At 46.9% G+C, this 21,483-nt stretch overlaps 1 protein-coding gene across 7 annotated transcripts in view; it reads right to left on the bottom strand.

Moving 5' to 3' along the window:
- Positions 1 to 21,483, bottom strand: part of ADAMTS9 (ADAM metallopeptidase with thrombospondin type 1 motif 9) — a 77,417-nt gene that overhangs the window by 42,133 nt on the left and 13,801 nt on the right. For 6 of the 7 annotated variants that reach the window (XR_010833848.1, XM_067002888.1, XM_067002887.1 and 3 more), the window contains 16 exons: positions 20,146 to 20,432; positions 19,145 to 19,228; positions 18,920 to 19,041; positions 18,497 to 18,537; positions 18,269 to 18,374; positions 16,460 to 16,606; positions 15,449 to 15,590; positions 15,066 to 15,173; positions 10,972 to 11,117; positions 6,226 to 6,407; positions 5,998 to 6,134; positions 5,548 to 5,665; positions 5,193 to 5,288; positions 2,215 to 2,381; positions 1,976 to 2,105; positions 1,294 to 1,420 (listed from right to left, as the gene is read on the bottom strand). Coding sequence is in view for 6 of the 7 variants with exons in the window: in XM_067002888.1 (XP_066858989.1) it covers positions 1,294 to 1,420; positions 1,976 to 2,105; positions 2,215 to 2,381; positions 5,193 to 5,288; positions 5,548 to 5,665; positions 5,998 to 6,134; positions 6,226 to 6,407; positions 10,972 to 11,117; positions 15,066 to 15,173; positions 15,449 to 15,590; positions 16,460 to 16,606; positions 18,269 to 18,374; positions 18,497 to 18,537; positions 18,920 to 19,041; positions 19,145 to 19,228; positions 20,146 to 20,432 (2,140 nt within the window). In the remaining variant the exon portion in view is untranslated. The remainder of the gene's footprint in view (positions 1 to 1,293; positions 1,421 to 1,975; positions 2,106 to 2,214; positions 2,382 to 5,192; positions 5,289 to 5,547; positions 5,666 to 5,997; positions 6,135 to 6,225; positions 6,408 to 10,971; positions 11,118 to 15,065; positions 15,174 to 15,448; positions 15,591 to 16,459; positions 16,607 to 18,268; positions 18,375 to 18,496; positions 18,538 to 18,919; positions 19,042 to 19,144; positions 19,229 to 20,145; positions 20,433 to 21,483) is intronic. The other variant, XM_067002886.1, reaches the window with a different exon arrangement.

Here is a 21,483-nt window from a genome sequence, read left to right as displayed (position 1 = left end):
CACCTCAGCCACTAAAAACCAGAAGGTGAAAAACACAGCATCAGAAAGCGACCCAAACAGGCTCAAAAGGCGTGAAAAGGCACTGCAAGTGGCGTGAGGCCTTCAAAAAAGCTTCAACTCCCTGAAGCGCGAGCACGTGGCTGCCACAAGGCACCCACGGCCCGGAGGTGCCAGCAGGGACTAGGGGTGCTCCCTCCAGCCAGGAGGGACTCCCAGCCTGTGCCTGCTTCCCAGGGTGGGCAGCATGGGGAACTCCTGAGGGCCCACGTGGGGATGTTTTTGGGAAGCAAAGCCCCTGCTTCCCCAACGGGGTCAGCGGGGCCTGCAAGCACCCAGCGCCTGTCAGGGGCAGCTCCCAGGGAAGATGGCAGTGACATCCCTGTGGGGCCTGGGGACCTCTGGTCAATACAGCTGCCTGTGCAGGCACACAGCCCCGCTCCTAAGCCCAGAGAGCAACCGCAGCAAAGCCAGAAGAATAAGATCAAGGGGATTTGGAGTCAATAGCAATCACAGGAGCCCTTGCATCCCTGCCCGCTTTTCAAACTTGGGCATTTCCCCTTCTCAAGTTTCCAACCTGTCGCAATGGCAACAGCTGTTACCGCGACAACCCAGCCTGCAGCAGCTCCGCAGCCGGCTGTTTTCACCCCAGATTTAACAAAGCAAGAGAAACCCCTCAGAAAACCCAACAATGCAAACTGCATCGCCAGCAGCCGCTTAATGCCACCATATTTAAGCTCCCGAAAGGAAAACAGATTGCTGCTTAAAGGAAAATGGGTTGCAATGATTTAGGCCACACTCCATCGATTCCGGCTCGCCAGGAGCTGTCTGGGGACAGCCCCAAACCCGCTCCACACTTAAGCTCACTCTTCACCTCAAGCAAATGATGATAAATCCAAGCCTTAGTGACCCCTTTACTTTGAGCACGTTTTTTCTTTGCAGGCTGTTTGTCGAACAGCACTGAGCATTTTCTCATCTAAACAGATGCAAATTTCAAGCACTATGTTGCACAATAAAATTTTTCAACATTACGTGATTGTTTAAAAATTTTATAGTTAGCACTAATTTAATTCAACATGAGACGTGCAAATGTAGAAAAGTGCCTCCCAAAACACAGCTGGTGGGCATCGACCCCTCTTGGTTGACAGGGAGGCAACTGTTAATCCTTTTTTTTGGTTGTTTTTTAAAACCTAAGACAGGCTGCTGAGAAAAGGGATTAAGGCCAGAGGTGAAAGGAAAGAGGAGTAAACAATAAATATATGATGTAATGTATATACATGAGTGAGTAGAGTGCACCTTAATTCACACTCCGTGCCACAAGGCTCAGTTATCGGGTCAGGCTGGGGAATTCGATCACATCTTTGGTCTGACACCGTGAGCTGGTCTGACTCTCTTGTACACACGGGTTTCCTTTTTCGTTCTCCTACACAGAAAAAAAAACAACACATTGTTTGAGACACAGGATAGCCATCAAATCAGTTGTTTCTCTACCTCCTTTGACAGCAGTATTTAAGAGGTATTTAATTATGCTTTTAAAAACTCTTTCAGGAACAGATGTACAGGAGGAACAGGGGCAGGAGAGCTGCAGCGTGCTGCACTGCATTTAGCAGGATTTGCATAGGTAGCTAGGAACTGCTGGATGATACACGCAAACCAGACACCCATAACCTTTTGCACCCTTCGGCAATGCACAACCTTTTCAATGCTCCAGCTGCCTCATCTGCAAACCAGGCTGCAGGACTTACCTAGCTCAGAGGGGGCTGTGAGGGTTCCCTGCTTTGCAATTGGAAAGCAGCAGCACAGTGCTACCCCTTGCAAGCTGGTACGGGGCACCACAGGCAACCTACTGCTGCGGCCAGGGAAACGCTCAAACCCATAATGTGAAAATCTCCAAGGAAGCAAATGGAGAAGGATTCAAGGCTGCCGAGATCCCAGATGTACCCACTGCATTTTCTTTAAAGCCTTCCCAAGCACCTACCTTGGCAGAGCTTACTGCAGGGCTGCCAGGGGCCATAGGCATTCCAGTAAAACTGCTGAGGTTTGTCTTCAATGGGGATATTAAAAGTGTAACGAACGTCAGGATTGTACAAATTGCCCACTGATAAAACCTGAGAGGAAAAAGGGATAAAGCAGAGTAAACTAACAGACTTCACTGCCTACTGTTTTCAGTCCAATAATGCTCGGCAGACTTTTCCACATGCACAACATATACTTCACCTGAAGTGTTATTTCTTGCTCAATCCGATCTGTAGAATTAATCCTTTCAACAGTATTATCCGATCCGCTGTATTCGATCACAGCATTCCCAACTTTGATTTCCCTTTTAAACATACTGACGACAAAGTCTCCATTTAATATAAAGTCTCCTTGACTGTTAGATAAGGCTGCATAGGTGCAAAAAACAAGAACTAAAGACGCAGAATTAACTCAGAGGTACATAATAACGGGGTCATGCGCTCTCAGTGCTCCCTTCCACTGGATTTGGAGGAGAAGTCAACTGGCACCCTTAAACAGAAGGGACGTAAAGAGAGCAGCAGAGGTCTTACAGACATCGTGCCTACTCCTTTTTCCACTGGAAGCCTCGTTAAAATGAAGGCTGAATGCCTGAAGGTGTTCCTAAACAGTTCACCCATAACCTAGAGCGAAGAGACACCGAAAAGGCACGCCAGGCAGGCTGCTGTGGGCAGTCTGGATCCCAAGCGTAACGCAGAAATAGTTCTGCCCAAATCTTTTTGTTTGCTGTGCAGATAGGGTGACTTTCATGTTGCTTCCAGGTGTGTTCTTAAGGTAAATTTCTGTGCCCTAATTGCCTAAACTTCATTTTCCAGTGGATAATTACACGGAGTTTGGTCAGCATCTCCCTCCCTCCTCCCCTCTTACTTTTTTATTATTCTTAAGGTATGTGAAAGCACCGAAGGCTTAAAGCCTAAATGCTTTATAAAAGGAACAGTTTCCTGAAAACAGCAGTCTGCTGCACAACTTCACACTAATGCGATTATGTAGCTAATTTCCTAAGTTAGTTTCCCCACCATTTCACCCATCACAGCTACATTACTACAAAGCCTCTGTACTGAAAAAATCCAAACTTAACACCAAAACACCGAAGGGAAGTTTTTTACACCAAATGAGGAGAGATAATGAAGCAAAACACTGCTTGGTCGCAAACAGTTGTAGATGGAGAAAAACTTAGAAAGCAGACTCTATACTTAACCAAATTCCATACTTTGGAGGCTTTAATGTCATTAGGCAGTAGTAAAACTCATTAAAAGATTCCTTCCCATTACTGTATCTTCCCCCAACAGTAGGTACACGTCTTGGACTTGATGACAACATCAAATTCCTCCTAAATTGTTAAGCAACTACAGGGTTCACAGTACTGAGGGCCCGAGATTTCACACTCAGTGAGCTGCAAAATAAGTGGACACATGCACGCTTCTCATTTGCTTCTCTTCAGGCCTAATATGAAGAGATGCTTTCCCAGCAATATTAAAGCAACATTAAAGAAGATTTGACTTCATTGCTTCCCAAGAAGATTAAGGGCCCTCCAAGAAGAGCTGAGAAGTTCTCTGGGGCTCCTTCTGGGGTGAGCCACTCTGAATAGGCACCACATGGGGAGGACTGCTTTTCTAGGAAAGAGGAATGATGAAACCTCTCTCTCCCTCCCCCAGGACGGAAAGCTATCACCCCTCAGTGGGGTTTTCTGATGTGCATCCACGCTGCCCCATTTTGGTGCATTGCTGTGAAAGCAAGGGCTATGGCAGTGCAGGGACAGTCTGGGAATCGGCAGGGCAGTCAGTTACTGCCTACATAAAGGGTTTGGAAACACGGACAGCCTTTCAGAGCGACAGCCAAAACTGCACGATGGTCTCCTCTACCTGCTTCCCAAGTGGCACAAAGAAGGGAGCTTCTTCACCCCCCTGCCTGGGCTGGGAACCCCCAGTCCCGTTCCTAATGCACCCAGTTACATTGAATGCTTAGGCTAAGCTCCACATTTTGGGAAAAGGTGCAACAACTCATGGATATTGCTGTCCCTTCAGCCTCTCTTCAGTCTGTGGGAGTTGTGTCCCCCTGCTTTTGGCGGACACAGCTCGTTCCCCCCACACTGGTGCTGCTCTGCCTGGCTCCTCGCTCCCCTCAGAGTGAAGATGCTCCCCTCTGCGCAGCCCTTTCCCAAAGCATGCATGGAAATCCCCACAAAGCAGCAGCACCAGCCTCTTTTGCTGAGCTGTCTTTGCAAAACAAGGCGCAGCGAGCTCAGAGATCTAATAAATAAGTGACCCCGAGAGGCCAGAGCCAGGCACGGGGTGTGCAGAGGAGGGGACGCAGAGCCAGAGCAGCCAGCCTCCCCCACAGGCTGCCAGTGGACTCTGAGGGACACGGGCAGGACTTGCTGGCAAACCCAACCTGCTGCCAGCAATGATAGAGTCAGCCACAAGGTGTTGCCTCCTCTACTGAGCCCAAGAAGCTCTCGCTATGGATTACTGCTTGGCATGGTGAAGAAAACAAACAAATGGCCATGCTAAAAGCTACGTGGTCTAACACAGTACTGCAAGCGTTCTTCATCTGGCTCTAGAGACATGCCCACAGGTTAGAGAAATCACTCTCTATGAATAGCCAACAGCCACAGGTCAAGGTATTGTTAGATCTAAATCAAACCAACTTCCTTGGTGCATTTCCTTACAGCTATAAAATATTGGATGGCAGAGACAAGAAAGGCTCAGACTAAGTGAAATCAGAATTATTATTCTGATACTGCAATAGAAAATGCTTTCTACCCACATCTTTCTAGGTATGTCACATTTACTGCTCAGCCAAGTCATGGTGACAGCAGAGGAGTATTAATTTGCAATTAGGACTCCATCAGAAGTCCCAAGTCTGGCTGCTCCCCAGCTTTGTGCCTCTGCTCCCACCCCACAGCCTGGGCTCGATCGTCCCTCTTAGCCCCAGAGGCCCTGCAAGGGGACGCTTCCCATCACCTGAGAGCCTCCCAGACTTTGCTGCAAGGATAGCAAAAACGAAGAGCAGGAGCAGGATGAGGCTGAATGTACTTGGCTGACATACAAGATATATTCTCGATAAGAAAACCTCCTTTAAATTAATTCTTCATCTCCATTAGCAGAGAGCAGCCAGCAGATATATCAACACGACCAGAAAACAGAGCCAAACTCGGGACTGAAAGACGCACTGCAACTCACCCAGATAGTTGTCATCCTCTGGTTTCCCTGAGTAACTGTGCTGACGCACATCAATATTTGTTGCACCAGCTGGGATGCGGACCACAACGTTATAGCCTAGAACAGATTTAACACGAAGTCTATTACACAGGCATTTCATTTGCTTTTTATGGGGGGAAGGGAGATGAGCAAAATTACCTCACATTACACAACCCAATACTCTTCATTTAGGGATAGCATAAATAGATATAAACTGGAATCTGCTATAGCTAGAAGGATTTCGCATTTTCCATCGGTGTTTTTGTAGATTAAGTGTGGTAATGGCTTTTATAGACCCGCATTTTTCACGATAAAGTTTTTAGCAACAGATTCTTACCATAATGCACCGTGTTAAATGTGCCCGCAACAGTTTTGCATGAAGAATTATCCCCACCACAAACACCACATTTATCTCTTCTCGCTTTTGAATTCAGCACATGATCACATCCAGCTTGCTTTAAGAGAAAAAAAAAAATGAAAAACGAGATTGAGCAAACGCAGACTGGAACAGCATTTACAAACCTCCAAATTAAGCCCCACAAAAGCTTTGTGTGGAGAAAGCTGCCGCGGGACAAACTGCTTTGCTTCCCCGCGTTTCTGCGTTGATTTACAGTGCAGCCATCCCACGCTGGTTACAAACAAAAAGCAAGACTCGGGAGCACCGTTTGCACCCGGCAGTGCCTTAGCTGGAGAAAACTTCTCGCAATTCGTCTTTCCCATAGAGAAAAGTGCCGCCCTGCCCCACAAAATGGAGACCATCATTGCAAAGGGAAGGGAAAATCGTTACCCGGCAGAGGCCCTGCACGCAGATGTCGTTGGTGTCGGGGCCGCAGGGCGTCCCGTCGATGACGCGGTCCCGCAGCTGGTAATATGCTGTGTTCCCCGCCACGCGGCAGAACAGCTTGCACCGATCCTTCATCAGGACTGGGGAGGGAGGAAGACCAGGAGAACGTTACCCACTTGCCATTGTCCCGATGGACCCCCCAGAGGAAGGACCCCGGCCCCCGCCACTTACTGCCGCTGTATTTGGGCACCCAGCGCACGTTGGTGGGCAGCCCGTTGATGTTGAAGTGCTTCCCGTCGAAGTCAGCGCACTGCTCGTCCCGGAAATCCTTCTTCAGCTTCGAGCAGGGCTCGGTGTTGCAGGACTTAAATTTCATTCGGCGCCCCACGCAGTATTTCCCACCGTTTTTAGGCCTGCAGGAAAAAAGGAAAGAGAAGCTGGCTGCACTGTCCCATCAGGGCTGCATTTGCCAGTGCCTCCTGCATCGGTTTCACCTCTCCTCCTGGCCTCCATCCCCAGCAAGCTTCTGCATGTGGGATGCGGCACAGAGGAGAGGTTTTGTCTTATTAAAAGACAAAACAAAACACAAGCGATGCTAAAAAGGGATGGAAAAAGGGAGTATTTGCCCTCCACAGCTGTAGTGGGAGAAGAGAGGAAGAGCAGCACTTTCCTCCCCAGCTGGGGATTAAGCTTCAAGCTCAAGGATCCCATAAGGGGAGGGACCATCCCTCCACACCTCATCGGCCCTCTCGATTTGGACGGTTTGCCTCTGATCTACTGGCTTGCAAATAACTGAACATCACAGCAGAGAGCTGCTTCCCTGCGGAGGCTGAAAGGCCAGGCAGCACTTAGGGATTTATAGCCCAAAATTGTGGAAATGGTGACACTAGACACTTTTAAATTGCTTCATCTCCACGTGTTCCAGAAAGCACCAAAGACAGCCAATAAATACTTTACCCCCATTTCATAATAAGATGACCATGGCATAAACTGGGAAGAGCGATATCTTCCAAACCACATAAAAGCCAGCAGATATGCTGGGAGAAATCATCCTTTAAAATTTTTCCAGTCCCAGATTCGGTGCTGTGGTCATGTAACTGCTGCTGTTCTCTGACAGCAAGTGGACAGCAAACCACTGTGTACATACGAGGGTCTCTACACACAGCAAGCCCACAAGCTCCTACAGCTCAACACAACCTTTCGGTGCCTCAAAGTACAGGCGCATCGACCACCTGGGAAGCCCAGCAGTGCCTTTCCTCCCACAAATAACAATTCCTCCCTCACATTTGAAAACCATATGTGACAAGGAACAGAGTTCCTGTGAAATCCCTCAGTCCCATCCCAAATACAGCCGGGTATGATTTGTCCTCGGGCACAGCCTGCAGCAGGAGCAGTAACACCAGCTCCACCTGCTCCGAGGGCAGCTCTCACGCGCCTCCTGGAAACTCAGCACTGCCACTTGCAAAGCTTTCAGGTGCTTGCAATTAAGCAAGTAACAGTGACACAAAGCCCAGCCGACCACGCAGCACTAATGATAGATTTCATTTCACAGACTGCTCTCAGACTGCTTCCTATCAGAGTGAGTCTAAACCTGGTTTCTACCTCTACCAACTCAGCCTGTTCTCCACCTTGGTTTGACAAATGACTTGGACAAATAACTAGCGCCTGCCTGGCCCTCTCCAGCCCCAAAGGGAAATCCTGACTGTCTCTGGAAGCCTCCTAGCAGCAGCAGCACATGCTCCAGACCTCGGTGAGCCAGAATCATCCATGGGGGAGTTAATAGGATTCATCGTTTTTGCTTTGAAAGCATTTATACCGCAGTAGGATTGTTGCAATCTGACAAAGCCTTTAAATAATGCAAACCTCTAACAGAGCTTTTCTTAAAAATAAAAGCTTGCAATGATGACAATTTTATGGTAACCACATGGCTTCCAATTCAAATCAGTTTAATTAATGAGACTTCTAAATACTGTTAATTAAAAAGAACGTGCAGGAGCCTTTTTTCTTTTTTAAAGGGTATGTCTTAACACGATCCAAAGATCCCAAGCTATAGTTTCCTTTTCTCTAGACACGACACATGGGATTGAGATAACATTGAACACATGGGCACACCACAAACCAAATGATACTAAAAGTTGCCATCGCGTTACAAACCATCAGCTTTGTAAGCATGGCAGTAAATCTCCCCACAGCAAGCATTTGGGGCTTAAGCACATTCACATTTCAAAAATAGCCCCAAACCACTCTGACAATTTTAGGGCGTTTTTAAACCAGTATTGCTTTTCACAGAGTCTGAGTAAACAAAAAGAGCTGACCCTGAAAAATAAATCAGCCTCATATACCATCAATTTTTAGTGCCATGAAGAAATGCTGGATTCTTCAGCGCTGTGTAGTATTTTTATGGATCATCAACACCGTACCGCGGAGATGGGAGGGAAGCAGTGCACACACAGAAACCTCCTTGTTCGGGCTCGATTTCCCTTATCTCTGACCCATCTATTTTATCAAGTAATGGCCAGTACGGACCCGCATCCATTCTGGCATTGCTCCCCTTAAAACTCCGCAGCCCTGCTTTGCTGACCCCTCAGCTAGAGGTCTCCTTCAAGGCATCCTAAGAAGCCTTAGGACACGAGCTGCCAGCTCATTCATCCCCACACATGCCCACACGGCCAGCTCAGACAGCTCCCAGCACAGGTACAGACTTTGGTGATGGACTAAAATGCAGACGTGACCCGACTCGCATCCAGAGATAACGCTCACCCATGCGGAGAGGCACTCCTGAACACGGGGCTCCTGGCATTGACATTTTGAGAAATATGCCTTTCCCCTGTAATTCTGTAGCTATGCCTTGCTTGGAAAGCAGGGCTCGCACCACAAACCCTCTACGTGACGTGCTGCAGCCCGTGGCTCTGTCGGGACCATCCAGCCTCAAATTCCCAAGGGGCTCCCTTGGTGGGATGGGTCTGGTCTGGTCAGCGAACACATTCCTTAAACCTGTGTCCAAACACTGCCTGCTTCCTTTCCAGAGGCTCACAGCTTCCTGCAGCCCCGCAAAGAGCTCAGCCATGCAGGTGTCAGAGCAACACACAGAGGCAGGAGCTGCAGCATGGTACGGGGAGGTCATTCTGAATGCCAGATTTAGCATAATGTTTTATTGGCATGCAAGATGCCACCCCAGACTCCGGTGCAGAGAAAAAGCTTTAAAAAGGGGAAACAGTCTTTGAATATAAAAGACTTGAAAAGTATTACTCCAGGTTGGTTTTGCTGCTTTCAACAAAGCAGGAAAAGCAAAGACGAGACCTGCTCTGTACATTTCTGAGGTACTCTGAAAAACAAGAGAGGCAGGCATGTTTTGTTCTCGCCTCATTCACTTGCATCATCTCAGCAGCACCACGCTAACAGGAGGGAGGATAGTGGGAGCCCACACTACGACGACAAATTTTTGGGACAAAACAACAGATTCGGCACAAAGCTGTGTGCACGGTGCTACAGCAGATGGCTCCCTGCAGAGCCCTTCCAAAGGGTTCGAGAAGGGGCCAGCATCAGGTCCATGGCTCAGGACAAGGAGCTGGAAAATAAACAGTGGGAAGCGCAGGGGGTTTCACAGGCAGCTTGGTGCCTAGTGGATATAGATGTTTTTGAAAGTCCCAGGCAAAGCAATGTGCCTCATAAAACACCAAGACACAGAACAGATGCTATAAAAGGAGATGGAGTTTAAAATCCTTTGGCTAGCCTTTAGGATAAAGCAGATTTTCTATCAGGAAAGCTATCAGTCCAAACAGACACTGCTCCAGAAAGCAAGAATACATCTCACTGACAGCATCCGAAGTTTTGGCTGCACAGCTATTTCTGTGCGCAGAAAGGTATTTCATTTCTGTGTATCCATGGCTACTGGAAGACCATATGGCACGTGCTGACTCAGCACAGCGAGACGAGAACTCCTTCACACTTGGGTGTTTCTCGGCGTTGTTTTAATTCACGGGCTGGTGTCCGGCTCCCTTAGCCTCACCACTTCTCTTCCCTTTCAGCACTTGCCCAGCCAAGCTGAGCCAGCCCCTGCTGCCACTGTCACCGTAGGCACAAACTCTCCCATCTCCCATCAGCACTCCTCCAGCGTGGGCTTCAAAGGCTCATAGCAGGTTTTGCAGAGGGATGCAGAAGCCGTCACGCTGCTGATGGCAATTTCCTCAGCAATAAGCAGTCTGACACCAAAGGCGAGGAAACACAGCCCCTTCCTCCAGCCAGCCACTGAGCTGTCTGCCCTCCATCACCTTGCTCTGCCCCAGACGAGAGGCCAGAAAGCATCCTGCCCACCCCTTCTTGCTCTCGGGGGACAAAAGGAAACAGAGAAACCAGCGCAGTTCACAATTTGTGCAAACACCCTGCTTTCATACCAGTTGCTCAACCCATTACTAATATTTCACAGGCCACACATTCATCTCCTCAAAGCCCGTGGCCAAATTCCCTGCCATTTCAAATAGTTCAGGATTTTGCATTCCAGGCTGATGGCAAACATTTTCAAGCACCACTTTTTAATAGGGCACAGATTTCAACTGAGGTTTTGCTAGTCTGCACCAGCTGACACGTACCAGCATAAAGGATCAGCTGCGAAAGCAACCAAAAGCTGCAAAAACATCCAAAGCAGGAGAAAAATGGTAGAAAACCACGTAAAAGATCTGGCCTGCAGGAATAGGTGCAAAAGCAGGGCTGAAATGGTGAAAAATGGGTAAATAATGCAGCATATCTTATCCCCAGACTCCTCCTCTCCATCCAGCATCTTTCTGACCCACAACTTTGAGGAAAGAAAAACACCGCTGGGACTAAGCAGGACCCCAGTTGTACCCACTGGGAAAACAGGAGGCAATAAATAAATGCAAATATAACAGCTCTTCCTTTTTTCCCCCCCCCACTGAATGGGTCCCTTTTTAGCACACTTTGCCCCTGAACAGAGCCGCACGTCCCTGTCTCAGCACTTACTCGGGCCGGTTGCATTCCCGTATGGCCGTCTTGATGCCGCCGCCGCAGGTTCTCGAGCACGTCCCGAAAGGGCTCCAGGTCCCCCAGGCTCCATCCACCACCGGCGCCTCTCGCTCCTTGGGCACGCACATCCCAAAGCGGCAGTGCTGCATGCAGAGAGATGGGGAAGGGTTGCATCACCTTTCCATTACCAGCTGGGCGCCAGAGACCAGCCCTGACGCCAAAACTCATAATGCAAGAACAATTTCACAATGAAAAAGAATGAACTCATTTACTTTTTTCTGTCACCTTCCTTTTTTTTTTTTCGAAAAAAAATCCAAGAGTTATAACAGAGTGAACACACCGGGATGGCCTCGGGCAGTGATTTACAGAAGGAGGATTGAGGACAACAGCATCCACCAAATACTCCCTTGTTTGCTGGTGCCGAACAGCACAGCAGCGCTCACGGCGCTGGTGTTTGGAAAAGCTGCTTATCTGATTTCCTGGAGAGCAGCGGGAACCGCAGAGTGTCAGGAGAGGAGACAGACCACAGGGAAAAGAAGAGAAAAAATGCAAACCTCTCCACAGCTGTGCAGAGCCCAGAACAGAAGAGAGAAAGGAAATGTCTAAATCCAAAGGGCAAATTAAAAGAAGAAAAATGAATTTCTCAGTCCAAACTACTTTTTTTTTTTTTTTTTTTTTTTTTTTTTAACTCAGCCGTAACACAGGACTTGCCAAAGCCTGGTATGTGCTTGCGTTTTCCAGCTATAACCCTTGTCTTTTGTTTGGAAAACTGGTTTAAATTATCTCGGCAAGCCCCTGTCCCTGATTTTTTATGGTATAAGTTGTGTTTCTTTGGGGTGTGTTTGCTAGCACAACTACACAGACTTCTGGGCAGGCAATACCTAGAGGACAGCCACATTCTGGCGCTGCTGATTGAAATGGATGGATAGAAAAATGGCATTTCACTCCCAGCGAGTAGTTCTCGTTAATGCAGATTGACACCCATGGACATGCCTATCTGCTGGCGAACGCCTAAATCTTTGCAATTTTGTTAAGCCCAAACATTGCTGACTGCTCACAGATTAGAAAAAGTTTGAGATCTAAAGAAGAAAACACGTAGATGTATCACTAAAATATTCCCTTGCAGTATTTCTCCACACCTGAAGATCTTCATGGCAAAGGGGCTGCATTTACTGATGTGCTGCATTTATCCATCCCCTTCACTAACACCAGAACAAAGTTGCATCAAGACACACCACGAGCTCACCCCTCTTTAGACATCCTTATGAAGCCCCTTAGGGAAAGCTAAGGGATGGGGACCCCTGTGCCAGTCCTGCGCAGGGACAAAGAGGTCCAACGGCTATCACCAACGAACAGAAACACACGACATAAATACAGCAGAGCTGTCCCGGCGGGGAACTTCTTTCAGAAATGTTGATGCTCCCAGCTAAATATATAACCGCAGTCATGCCTGGCACCATTGACCCAGAGAAGACGACCGAATAGCTAACTAGTGAATGTACACAGCCTTCGGACCGTGACGTGACTTAGACGTCTCCCATCCCATGGTTGAGAATTAACCAGGAAATCACCTACATCTCTTGATTTTATTCAGAATTGGGGGTTTGAGGGTGATAGGAAATCAAGTGGGGAAAAAAAAAAAAGAGCAGCTGTTTTAAATAAGCAGCAAGATTATCTTATGGAAACGCAATGGTGTTTCTTGGAACCACGCTGTGAATAGTCTGGCTGTGCAGCCTTCATGCCTTTTGTATTTTAAAAATAATTTCTATGTTGAATTACAACAGAAAACTAAAAAGTCTGCCAGGGTTCTCTTTCCTATGAGCTTACAGATCAGACAATGAAGAGAATAAAAGAGTTTTGTCTGGAGCAAGTTCAAAATAAGTAAAACGGACACAAAGTTGAACAGGAGAGCAATAGCAGGGACAGGAGACACTATAACAGACTTTCCTTTCCTTTGTCTTGCCACAGGAGTCCTAGATAATTCACCAAATCCAGCTCCCATCCACGGGCTGACTTTGGCTGAATAGATTAGCAGGGGGCAGACAAGTGCTGTGAAGCTTCATGCATGCATAACATATACGCTACCTGCTGCCCAGAAGGCAGGAGACAGAAATGATTACTACCCGTCTACTCTTCTTTTGCCATTCTTTAAACAAACCTGAAAACCGCAAGAGATAGAGGTCCGAGTTTACGACCCTCTTTATTTCCTTTCTTTGTGGCACGGTGATTTATTTCTCACCCGTAACGCACCAGTGCTGTGAAACACAGTAAACCATTCTGACTGGTATTCACCCGAACGCCAGGCTGAGCTTATTCCTTGGGCCAGCGGTATCAAATTCAGTGTCCTCACATGCAAAATATGCATAAGCTAACGCTCCCATGTTGTTTTAGTATCCCTGATTTAAGAATAAATTTAGAGCCTGATTAAATCGACATCCCAGCAGTTTTAGCCAGACTTTTCTTAGCTATTCAGGCTCCCTCATTTCCAAAGATATCTCCATAAAAAAGGCATGGTATTTTCTCCATCTGCCAACCCATATATCATGGACTTTAAACATGCAGACTTGAAGTAAGGCATTAGTCAGCAAGCAGCAGTTTGATGGGGCTCCTGGCCACAGCAGAGTACCAAAATAGTGATTTATTCCAAGGAAAAGCACTCCAGACTCACACCTCAGCACTTTACAAGCCCAAGAAAACACTCAGGAGGAGAGAGTTGATGACAATCCAAACTTTAAGCTTGAATTAGATCAACACAGAGATATAAGAATTACTCCGTAAAGCCTTTTTTGAGAGTACATTCAAACGCCTAAGCATGATTGGACTGTGTTATCCTTTCTTAAGAGCCCCTCCGCTCTCTGCTGAGAAGTTCAGGTCACATTTGTCTAAATTTGTCTAGCCTTGTCAGACTGGCTAAATTTGTGGAGTGAAATGTTTTCCCTTACATAGGCTTTAGGAGCCACGCAGATGTACACGGCCTCTCAGCTAATGCATGCTAACTCCAAGGAAGTGCTAATGTGCTGAACTGCAGATGCTTGAACATCGCTCTGGTCCCTACCTGAGGGTAACAATGCTTGTCTGAAAAAAAACTGCAGCCCAGATTTTCAGCCTCAAAATAGTCATTTCTGAGCTTCCAGCAGTGACGAGCACTCACAAATGGAGAAGTTGAAGATACAAGGCCTAAAGTCAAGGAGACTCCAGGGATGCCTAAATATTGGTGTGTCACTGGCTCCAAAGGGTATCGCAGGAGTAGGATTTCCAACCACAACTCTAAAGCACATTCTCAACGACAAAAACAAATGTGTTGACTGCTCTTTTCCATGAGAAAGGAAGGCAAATTGATACAGTGCCTGTTGTTTTGAATGAAATCAGTCAAGTTTTGTTGAACAAATGATTTTTCAGGCATACATATGCAGCAAAAGATTAATTCCAAAAAAAATGATCCACAACCTTTGTTTGTTCTAGTTAGGATTAGAAAACTAGTTAGATTTTTTTTAAAAAAATTCAGCAACTCAATAAAAGAGAAAAGGAAAAAAAAAATCCTCCCAGCTACTTTTCTTGAGATCTGGACAACTGAAAACTAAAAACTTATTCTAGAAACCACAATACTAGTTGGAAGCTAACATTGCACACAGAAATTGAAAGTTCCTATGAATTACTGCCAAAACCGTTCCATACAGAAAATGTCAACCAGTTCTATATTTTACTCGTAAGTTGTCAAGCCGAGAAGCCAGTTGGCAAATTTACGTTATGCAAAATTACTAATTACTCACATCACACAGGAAATTTCTAATAAAAGCATAGGGAAGCTTTGCAAAAGTTTAATCAAGAGTTCATTCAAGGGCATTAAAGTAAAAACTAACAGAAGCACTCCAAAAAGAATACCTGCTTTAAACAAAGTTATACCAAGTAATTTTAATCATGTTATCAGGGGTAGAGTTGACCCCTGCATACCAGGCTTAAGACACACGGAGATGCTCTGGACTTCCACACTTGCAGGCAGAAGCTGTGCCCCATTCAGCCATTGGGATTAGGATGATTGTGACAGACACAGGAGATGTACTACAAGGGACAAAACACCAGGTACTACAGACCTTTCCAGGCTCACATTCTGTCCCATCAGCCCATGGTGTGTGCTGGGTACGACATCCTTTGTGCGCGCCGTCAATGTTAATGCACCAAAGTCGCCGGCACTGCATCTGCTTAAGTTATTGAAAACATCAAAATATTAAATAAATTCTTCCCATATGCCCTACTGGATAGAGAATCCTTTATGAAATTGTCCCCCTAGGATTCATCTTTAAATCAGAAGCTTGACGATAACCTGATGGCTCATCCCACCTCTGCAGCCAGCGGAGCCAACAGCCAGATGGTGGGAGCAGCTTTTGCACCAGCCCCCTGCCCTCTTCACCCAATCCTGGGAGCTTTATTTTGCTCTGGCAACACCAGCAAGACCTAGGTGTGGAATTGCACTTACCATGTAGGGGCACACTTGGGATCCAGGTCCAAAAATTAACTCGCATTGCTTATTGACATCATAAATCAGCCCGGGAAGCTGCTGAGGCAAGGCGTAAGTTCTTGATGAAGGTTCATCAAGCAAACACTCCCCGTAACCAGTGCTACAACACAGAGCAGATGAATGGCATTAAACAGGAGGTGATGAGACCAGAACCCACTGCTTTTTATCTGAGTTAGCCTTAGGGCAGACGGACACCGCATTTGCCCTATTTAGCATGCTACAACAACTGCTGTGGGCTCAAGCACAGGGGTGTAGGAGGCCGTTTACCCATTCACCACCCACTCCTCGTGCTGTGCTAACAACTATCTACCATAATGCAGCCAGCTACGCTGGCAAAAGCATGTCTGAGCGTGCACGACCTGCACTTAGCTGCTGAGCAAGCACCGATACACAGTTAGGAAGAAAATCATTGATTAGCAGAAGAAGCACCCAAGGGACCGAGCTCCTGGATTTGCCAGGACACCATCAAGGGTCTTGCTCTGTTCCCCACCACAACTTGTGGAAAGGCATCACGGGAAAATGGGCGATCACCGTGCATCAAACTGACCCGAGGGCTCCTTCAACAGTGTTTCCACGATGGACTAGTGCCAGGGCTTTCTCTTGACCTGTGGAGCAGAAAGGCAGATGCAATCTGCCTCCCAAAACAGAGCTCCGTATCTGGGCCACAGGGCTTGGAAAACTCACTCTTCAGGTTAGAGGAGAACACGCATTCCTTAAAAGCAACATCCATGGGGGAAGACTTATTCCTCCCCTTAGAGAGGCCAGTCCTTGCCAGCTTATCACGAGGCTGAACTGGCAGGGACTGGATGCCAGGGCTGCATTCCTGCCCTATGTAAAGGATGCGTGCACACACAAATCCCTCTCATTTCCTCCAAGCTCTGCACACCAGGGTTTCAGATGAACTGATGAACCCTGTGGGACACATGCACATGTAAAAACAGCCCGACACACACAGATGTAAGGCCTTACTCCAGAAACTCAGTGATGTATTTTCTACTGCATTTTGACCACATCCAGGGATTGGTGTAGAAGTTGAGCGTCGGTGCCATAACGTGCTGTTGATTTTTTCCTCCATCTTCTTTGCACTTGTGATTGTCATCGTGTGGCATGTTAAACCTAAGAGAAACACAGCAGTGACAGCTTCAGTTGGATAAATTACAAAGTATTTCGCGTAGAAAGATCAACAGCACGAACTAAATATAAGCAAACTCAAGATTTTTCCACAGATATGCTACTGGTAGGCATTACAGCATAAAAATAGATGATTCCTTTAAGGACTTTAGGGATCCTTTTTGGGGTAAGACACGATTTCAGCTGGGGCTTCCTTTTCAGCTGACGGGCTTGGCCCTGCAGGCAGGCACCTGGCCCCGCCTTTGTAATAATACAACCTCTCTGGAATTGAACCAAAGAGACAAGAGATGATCAGCGAATAGGTCTGCAAAGGAGAGGGATGACTTGAGCCCACGGACAACCAGAGCCCGAAGTCCCTCATGTATGTAGGCAGCACCCTGTGCTGGCTGTATAACGGGCTGCACTGGGGACAGACTTGGCTCCTATACTTTATGTGGCAGGTTTACAAAGTGCCATCGAGCATCAGTATCAGCACAAACCCACATGAAGCTTGCAGCACATGACACATTGAGGAATGCGGCAAATACGCAACGGAGACAGAACGGCTTAAACCACTTTGCTGTTTGAAGTGGAAAAGGGGAAATGACCCGGTGTGATCCTGCGTTCGAAGGCTGGGGAGTTTACATCCCATTAAGATTACCTCCGGTGAACCACCTTGCCGCTCTGCTCCCCGCAAAAGAGCAAAGAGGCATTTCCTGCTCGGCAGCGCCGCTAACCCCTCGAGCAGCTCTGGGGCAGCATTAGCGAGGGAATTAGCCACAGGTTGGGTGTGGGGAAGTCCTTGGGGGTCTTTCTGTCGGGAAATCTCATTTAGATAAATACTACTGTGATTTGAAATAGAACATCTCAGGCAGCCCTCTGTGCAGAAAAAGGGAGTTTAGGACAACGAGCAATCTGTGCCTGGGTACTTGTCCATCCCACACCCACAGCTCCCGCTCAAAACCAGGCAGGAGGTGGTTTCGGACTGAGACAGCTGCCTAAGAGGGCTGTACCTGGGGACAAGGGACTTTGTGACCTAAAATGATTTCTCTAATTATTCATTCTTGAAATCAAAATGAGTTAAAAGAAATTTCCATTGGAGGAGGTGACTCTTCAATGACAGCATCTCTTCAGGGCATGTCAGTAGCATGAGGTTTACCTTCACAAAACGGCTCAGCAGGTGGGTTGGGCTCATTTATACATCCCAACCAACTGCCACATGCCCTGGGTAACTCCCCCAATTCCCACAGCTGCTGCTTCACCAGCAGCCCCATGTACGGTTGTGGTGGCAGGCTGAGGACCTGTTCTTGAAGGAGACTTCAGTCCCAAAGGCCAGGTGAGTTGTGCCCGTGTCCCTCGCCTTCATCCTCCCCACCGCACCCAGGGATATTTTGTTAGCTTCCCCCCCAGCTTGGGGTACCGTCACTTATCCTCCCCAAAATGTGGATCTGCTGTTTTTGCTGCTCTTGGATAAGCTCCACAGCACTCCACTGCCTCCAAGTCACACCATGGCTTAATCCTCCTCAGTGGTATGCCTTCTACCCAAGTATATTTATCTCCTCTCAAATACTTAGGCTCAGCAGGTACTGAGTCCTAGCCTGGCTGGCAAGTCCCAGCTAGCATAAATCTCAATCTATTTAAATGTAAATGTATTTACATAAAACATACACATGGCCAAGTTCATGTGCTATTGTGAACGCAGTGCTCAGTCCGTTATCTTCACTAATTGAACAGCTCCTGTAGGGGTCACAGACAGTGCCCAGCTCTGCCAGACCTAGGAGGGAACAAAGGTTCACAATAGAAAAGGAAATATCACCCACAGTTCAGCACAGGCAACTAACATTGTCACTACAACAAAAAAAAGTTTTTAAATTACAAAGAAAAGGTTTTCCTTACCCAGAGTATCACACTTGTCATGCGCTCTACAAATATCCTGTCTGAAAGCAGAACAGACCTGACACGTTAGTTTTCAATGCGGCAGTGCGATGAAGTACAAGCACAATAATAAAAAAACATCCACAAAGCAATTCTTGGTCCTCCAGCAGACCTTCTTGTGCTGCTTTGCCATATCGCCCAGTCAGAGCCCAACCCAACCAGTGGGTTTCACACACACTGAGACCCTAGGCAGTCCTGAACCCGAGTCATCTACCGCCCTGGGGGACACGTTATCCCAGTTCTGCTCGTAGTTACACTGCTTCCACAACTGCATGTGATTACACCCACATCAAAAACTGAACGTTTCGCACAGCTACAGATATTACGTGCTCACAGCCTCTGGTACGCGACTGGCCATGGTCTTAATGAGAAGATCCACCATACCTGGTGACAAGGACGGCCGTGTCGTGCTGAAGGTGACTCCCTTCAGGGTGGTTCTGGGACTGCTGCCACTGGCAAAAATTTTTTAATGTTGTCTGGGCATTGTAAGATATTGCAGGACCATCCTAAAAAGCGATACACATAAAAAGCAGGTATTTAATTATTCATCTCAAGGCTTGCTACAAATGTCACCGTCAAACAGATGGAGAAGAAAAACACTTTCTTTACCTGTTCGTTATGTATCACGACCAACTTCACAATAACAATATTAATTAAATTTCCAATGCTTGGGTCTTTGTAGATAGAAGCCACCTGTTTTAAGAAGAAGCACTCAGAATTATTTAAGGAAACAAATAAGACAACACTTGCTTGTTTTCCAACTTGTAACCTTTTTTCTGCTGAGTCGCTCTTCTGCCCTGCTCTGTGCCCTGATGCTACCTGGCTCCACACGTACCCGTGACTCGCTGCACACCTCGGAGAGACCTCCTGCCAGCAGCACAACTTTATATGAAACAAACTAGTGGTTTTGCAGAAACCCAACGCTTCCCTTTGCTTTACCACATCACCAAATTACAGGATCATTCTGCTCCAAGACCCAATGACCACTGACCAAGACTGTCAAGAGCAGCTTATTCTCTCAAGTGCCTCATTTTGACATGGAGAGTTTTAGACCACGATATCCATGGTGCTTCTGCACTCAAATAGGATGAGAATCCCTGCAGGGACGTGACCGGGTCGGATGCTCCCTTCCAGTCACCTTGTGTCTGTAGAGCTGTCCAGGGACTGCACTACTGCATCCTACTGCCAGCAGCTACTAAAATGCTTGTGCTCAGCCTGGAAAGCCAACCCTAGCACTGTTCTGAGGACCAAAGTGATCACAATCTCTTTCTCCTTTAACAGCAAGGGAAGCCAAGCAAGCGCATAGCCTACTAGCATCCATCCCTAGGAAGGCTCAGTCCTCAAAGCACATTTTTAATTCAGCTGCTATTTGATGTGGGCCTAAAAAAGGAGTACAATCTGTACGTTAAAAGGAGAGGTGTGGGAAAGGTTAGGAAACGTGATGGGTCTGGGAAGGAAGAAGACTACAAGTGACGCTTTCCAGCCAAGCTCTACCGAGCTTTAAACTACACCTAGCTGAGGCAAACTGATGGTATTCGCATAAGAACATGGCAGAAAAGAAGTTCTTTGGCCACCAGGGGTGAACCCACTCCCCGCAGCTGCATACTCACTATTGACATCAACGTTAAGACATAGTGCTGTAGATTAGCTCCATGGTAGGCGACCATCCTGCTGTCAGCCACCACCATCACTTCCACAAACCGAGGGTAGGAGAGAAACCGCTTTGTTCTTCTGTGGCTCTTCTTTTCACTGATGGTCCCGGTCTTGTTGCCATCCGCAGAAAATGAATTCACTTCCAGGCTGTTCCTTAATGTCTCCATGTCAGAAAATATGCTGCTGTCTACCCACTGTTTTCTCCAGTGTTTCCGCTTGTTCTTTTTGTGACTATGTTCATGATCTACAATTAAAAAGCAGACGCAAATATAAAGTACATTCTGGAGTGAGCGGAGTTAATATCCCAAGCATTTTACGTCAAAATACCTATTGACTTCAACCAAGACATAGTAGGCTTGCTCTAAACAACTAACCAAAAGAGAAGCCTTGTGTGGAAGCCTACCACATAATCCAATGTCTTTAATTCTTAAAGACTGAAGCCAATGACACTTCAGGTAAGGGCTTTCTAACCGCAGGGCCATCCCGTGGCCATGCAGGAGGCCCCGAGCCCGGGCTGCAGTGGCTCCGCTAGCCCCGAGCCCGGTGAGGGTAATTAGCCAACGTGGCGGCAGCGTGAGGATTCTGGGCACGTCCAAGGTGGCCAGGAAACCGCAGGAAACAAAGGTCCAAATCCTGTATTTCTAACTCAGGCATGAAGGACAGCAGGATTTGGCCTTCATAGTGAAGCAATTATATATGATTTATTTCTGTCTCTAACAATAACATGGCTGGGCTTCAATTCCCCCCCTCCCTTTATTATTCTGTGCTACAGGAATGGTAAAGGTCATCTAATAGCCAGCTGCCACTGGCTAAAGAATAGAATTCAGGAAGTTTCACATATACCGCTTTTGATATTCAATTAGGCCAAACATAAAAGCAGCCTGAAAATATACTCCATGCTGACACAAAGACGGCAAAGCAAAGAGGGAGAACAGGCAAATAAAACACATGGAACGTGTACAATTAAGATTTACCATCTGATTAGTATGTAATTATAGCATTATTTAAATATAAGAGCAAAATCAGTCTTATTTGATGCCACTTAATTTTTAATCATTTCATCATAGGAAGTTGCTAATTGAATGTGATTCATCCACAAGAGTCTGTTCGCTTCTGCATTTAATATAAAGCCAGATCTGAACTACTCATCTAAGACTCCAGGCTACAACCCTCACGGTCTTTGTAGCTTCAGTTTAATTTAGTCATGCTGGTGAAAAATATCACATTTCCTTATCTGACCCAGTGAGTAGGTTAGAGGAAGCATAATATTAGGGAACAAAGGAATATTCAATGCT

This window comes from Anser cygnoides, chromosome 10 (genome assembly GCF_040182565.1).
Source record: "Anser cygnoides isolate HZ-2024a breed goose chromosome 10, Taihu_goose_T2T_genome, whole genome shotgun sequence".
NCBI lineage: Eukaryota > Metazoa > Chordata > Aves > Anseriformes > Anatidae > Anser > Anser cygnoides.
Note: the sequence above shows the minus strand (reverse complement) of the source record. Positions and strands in the feature narration are given on the sequence as shown.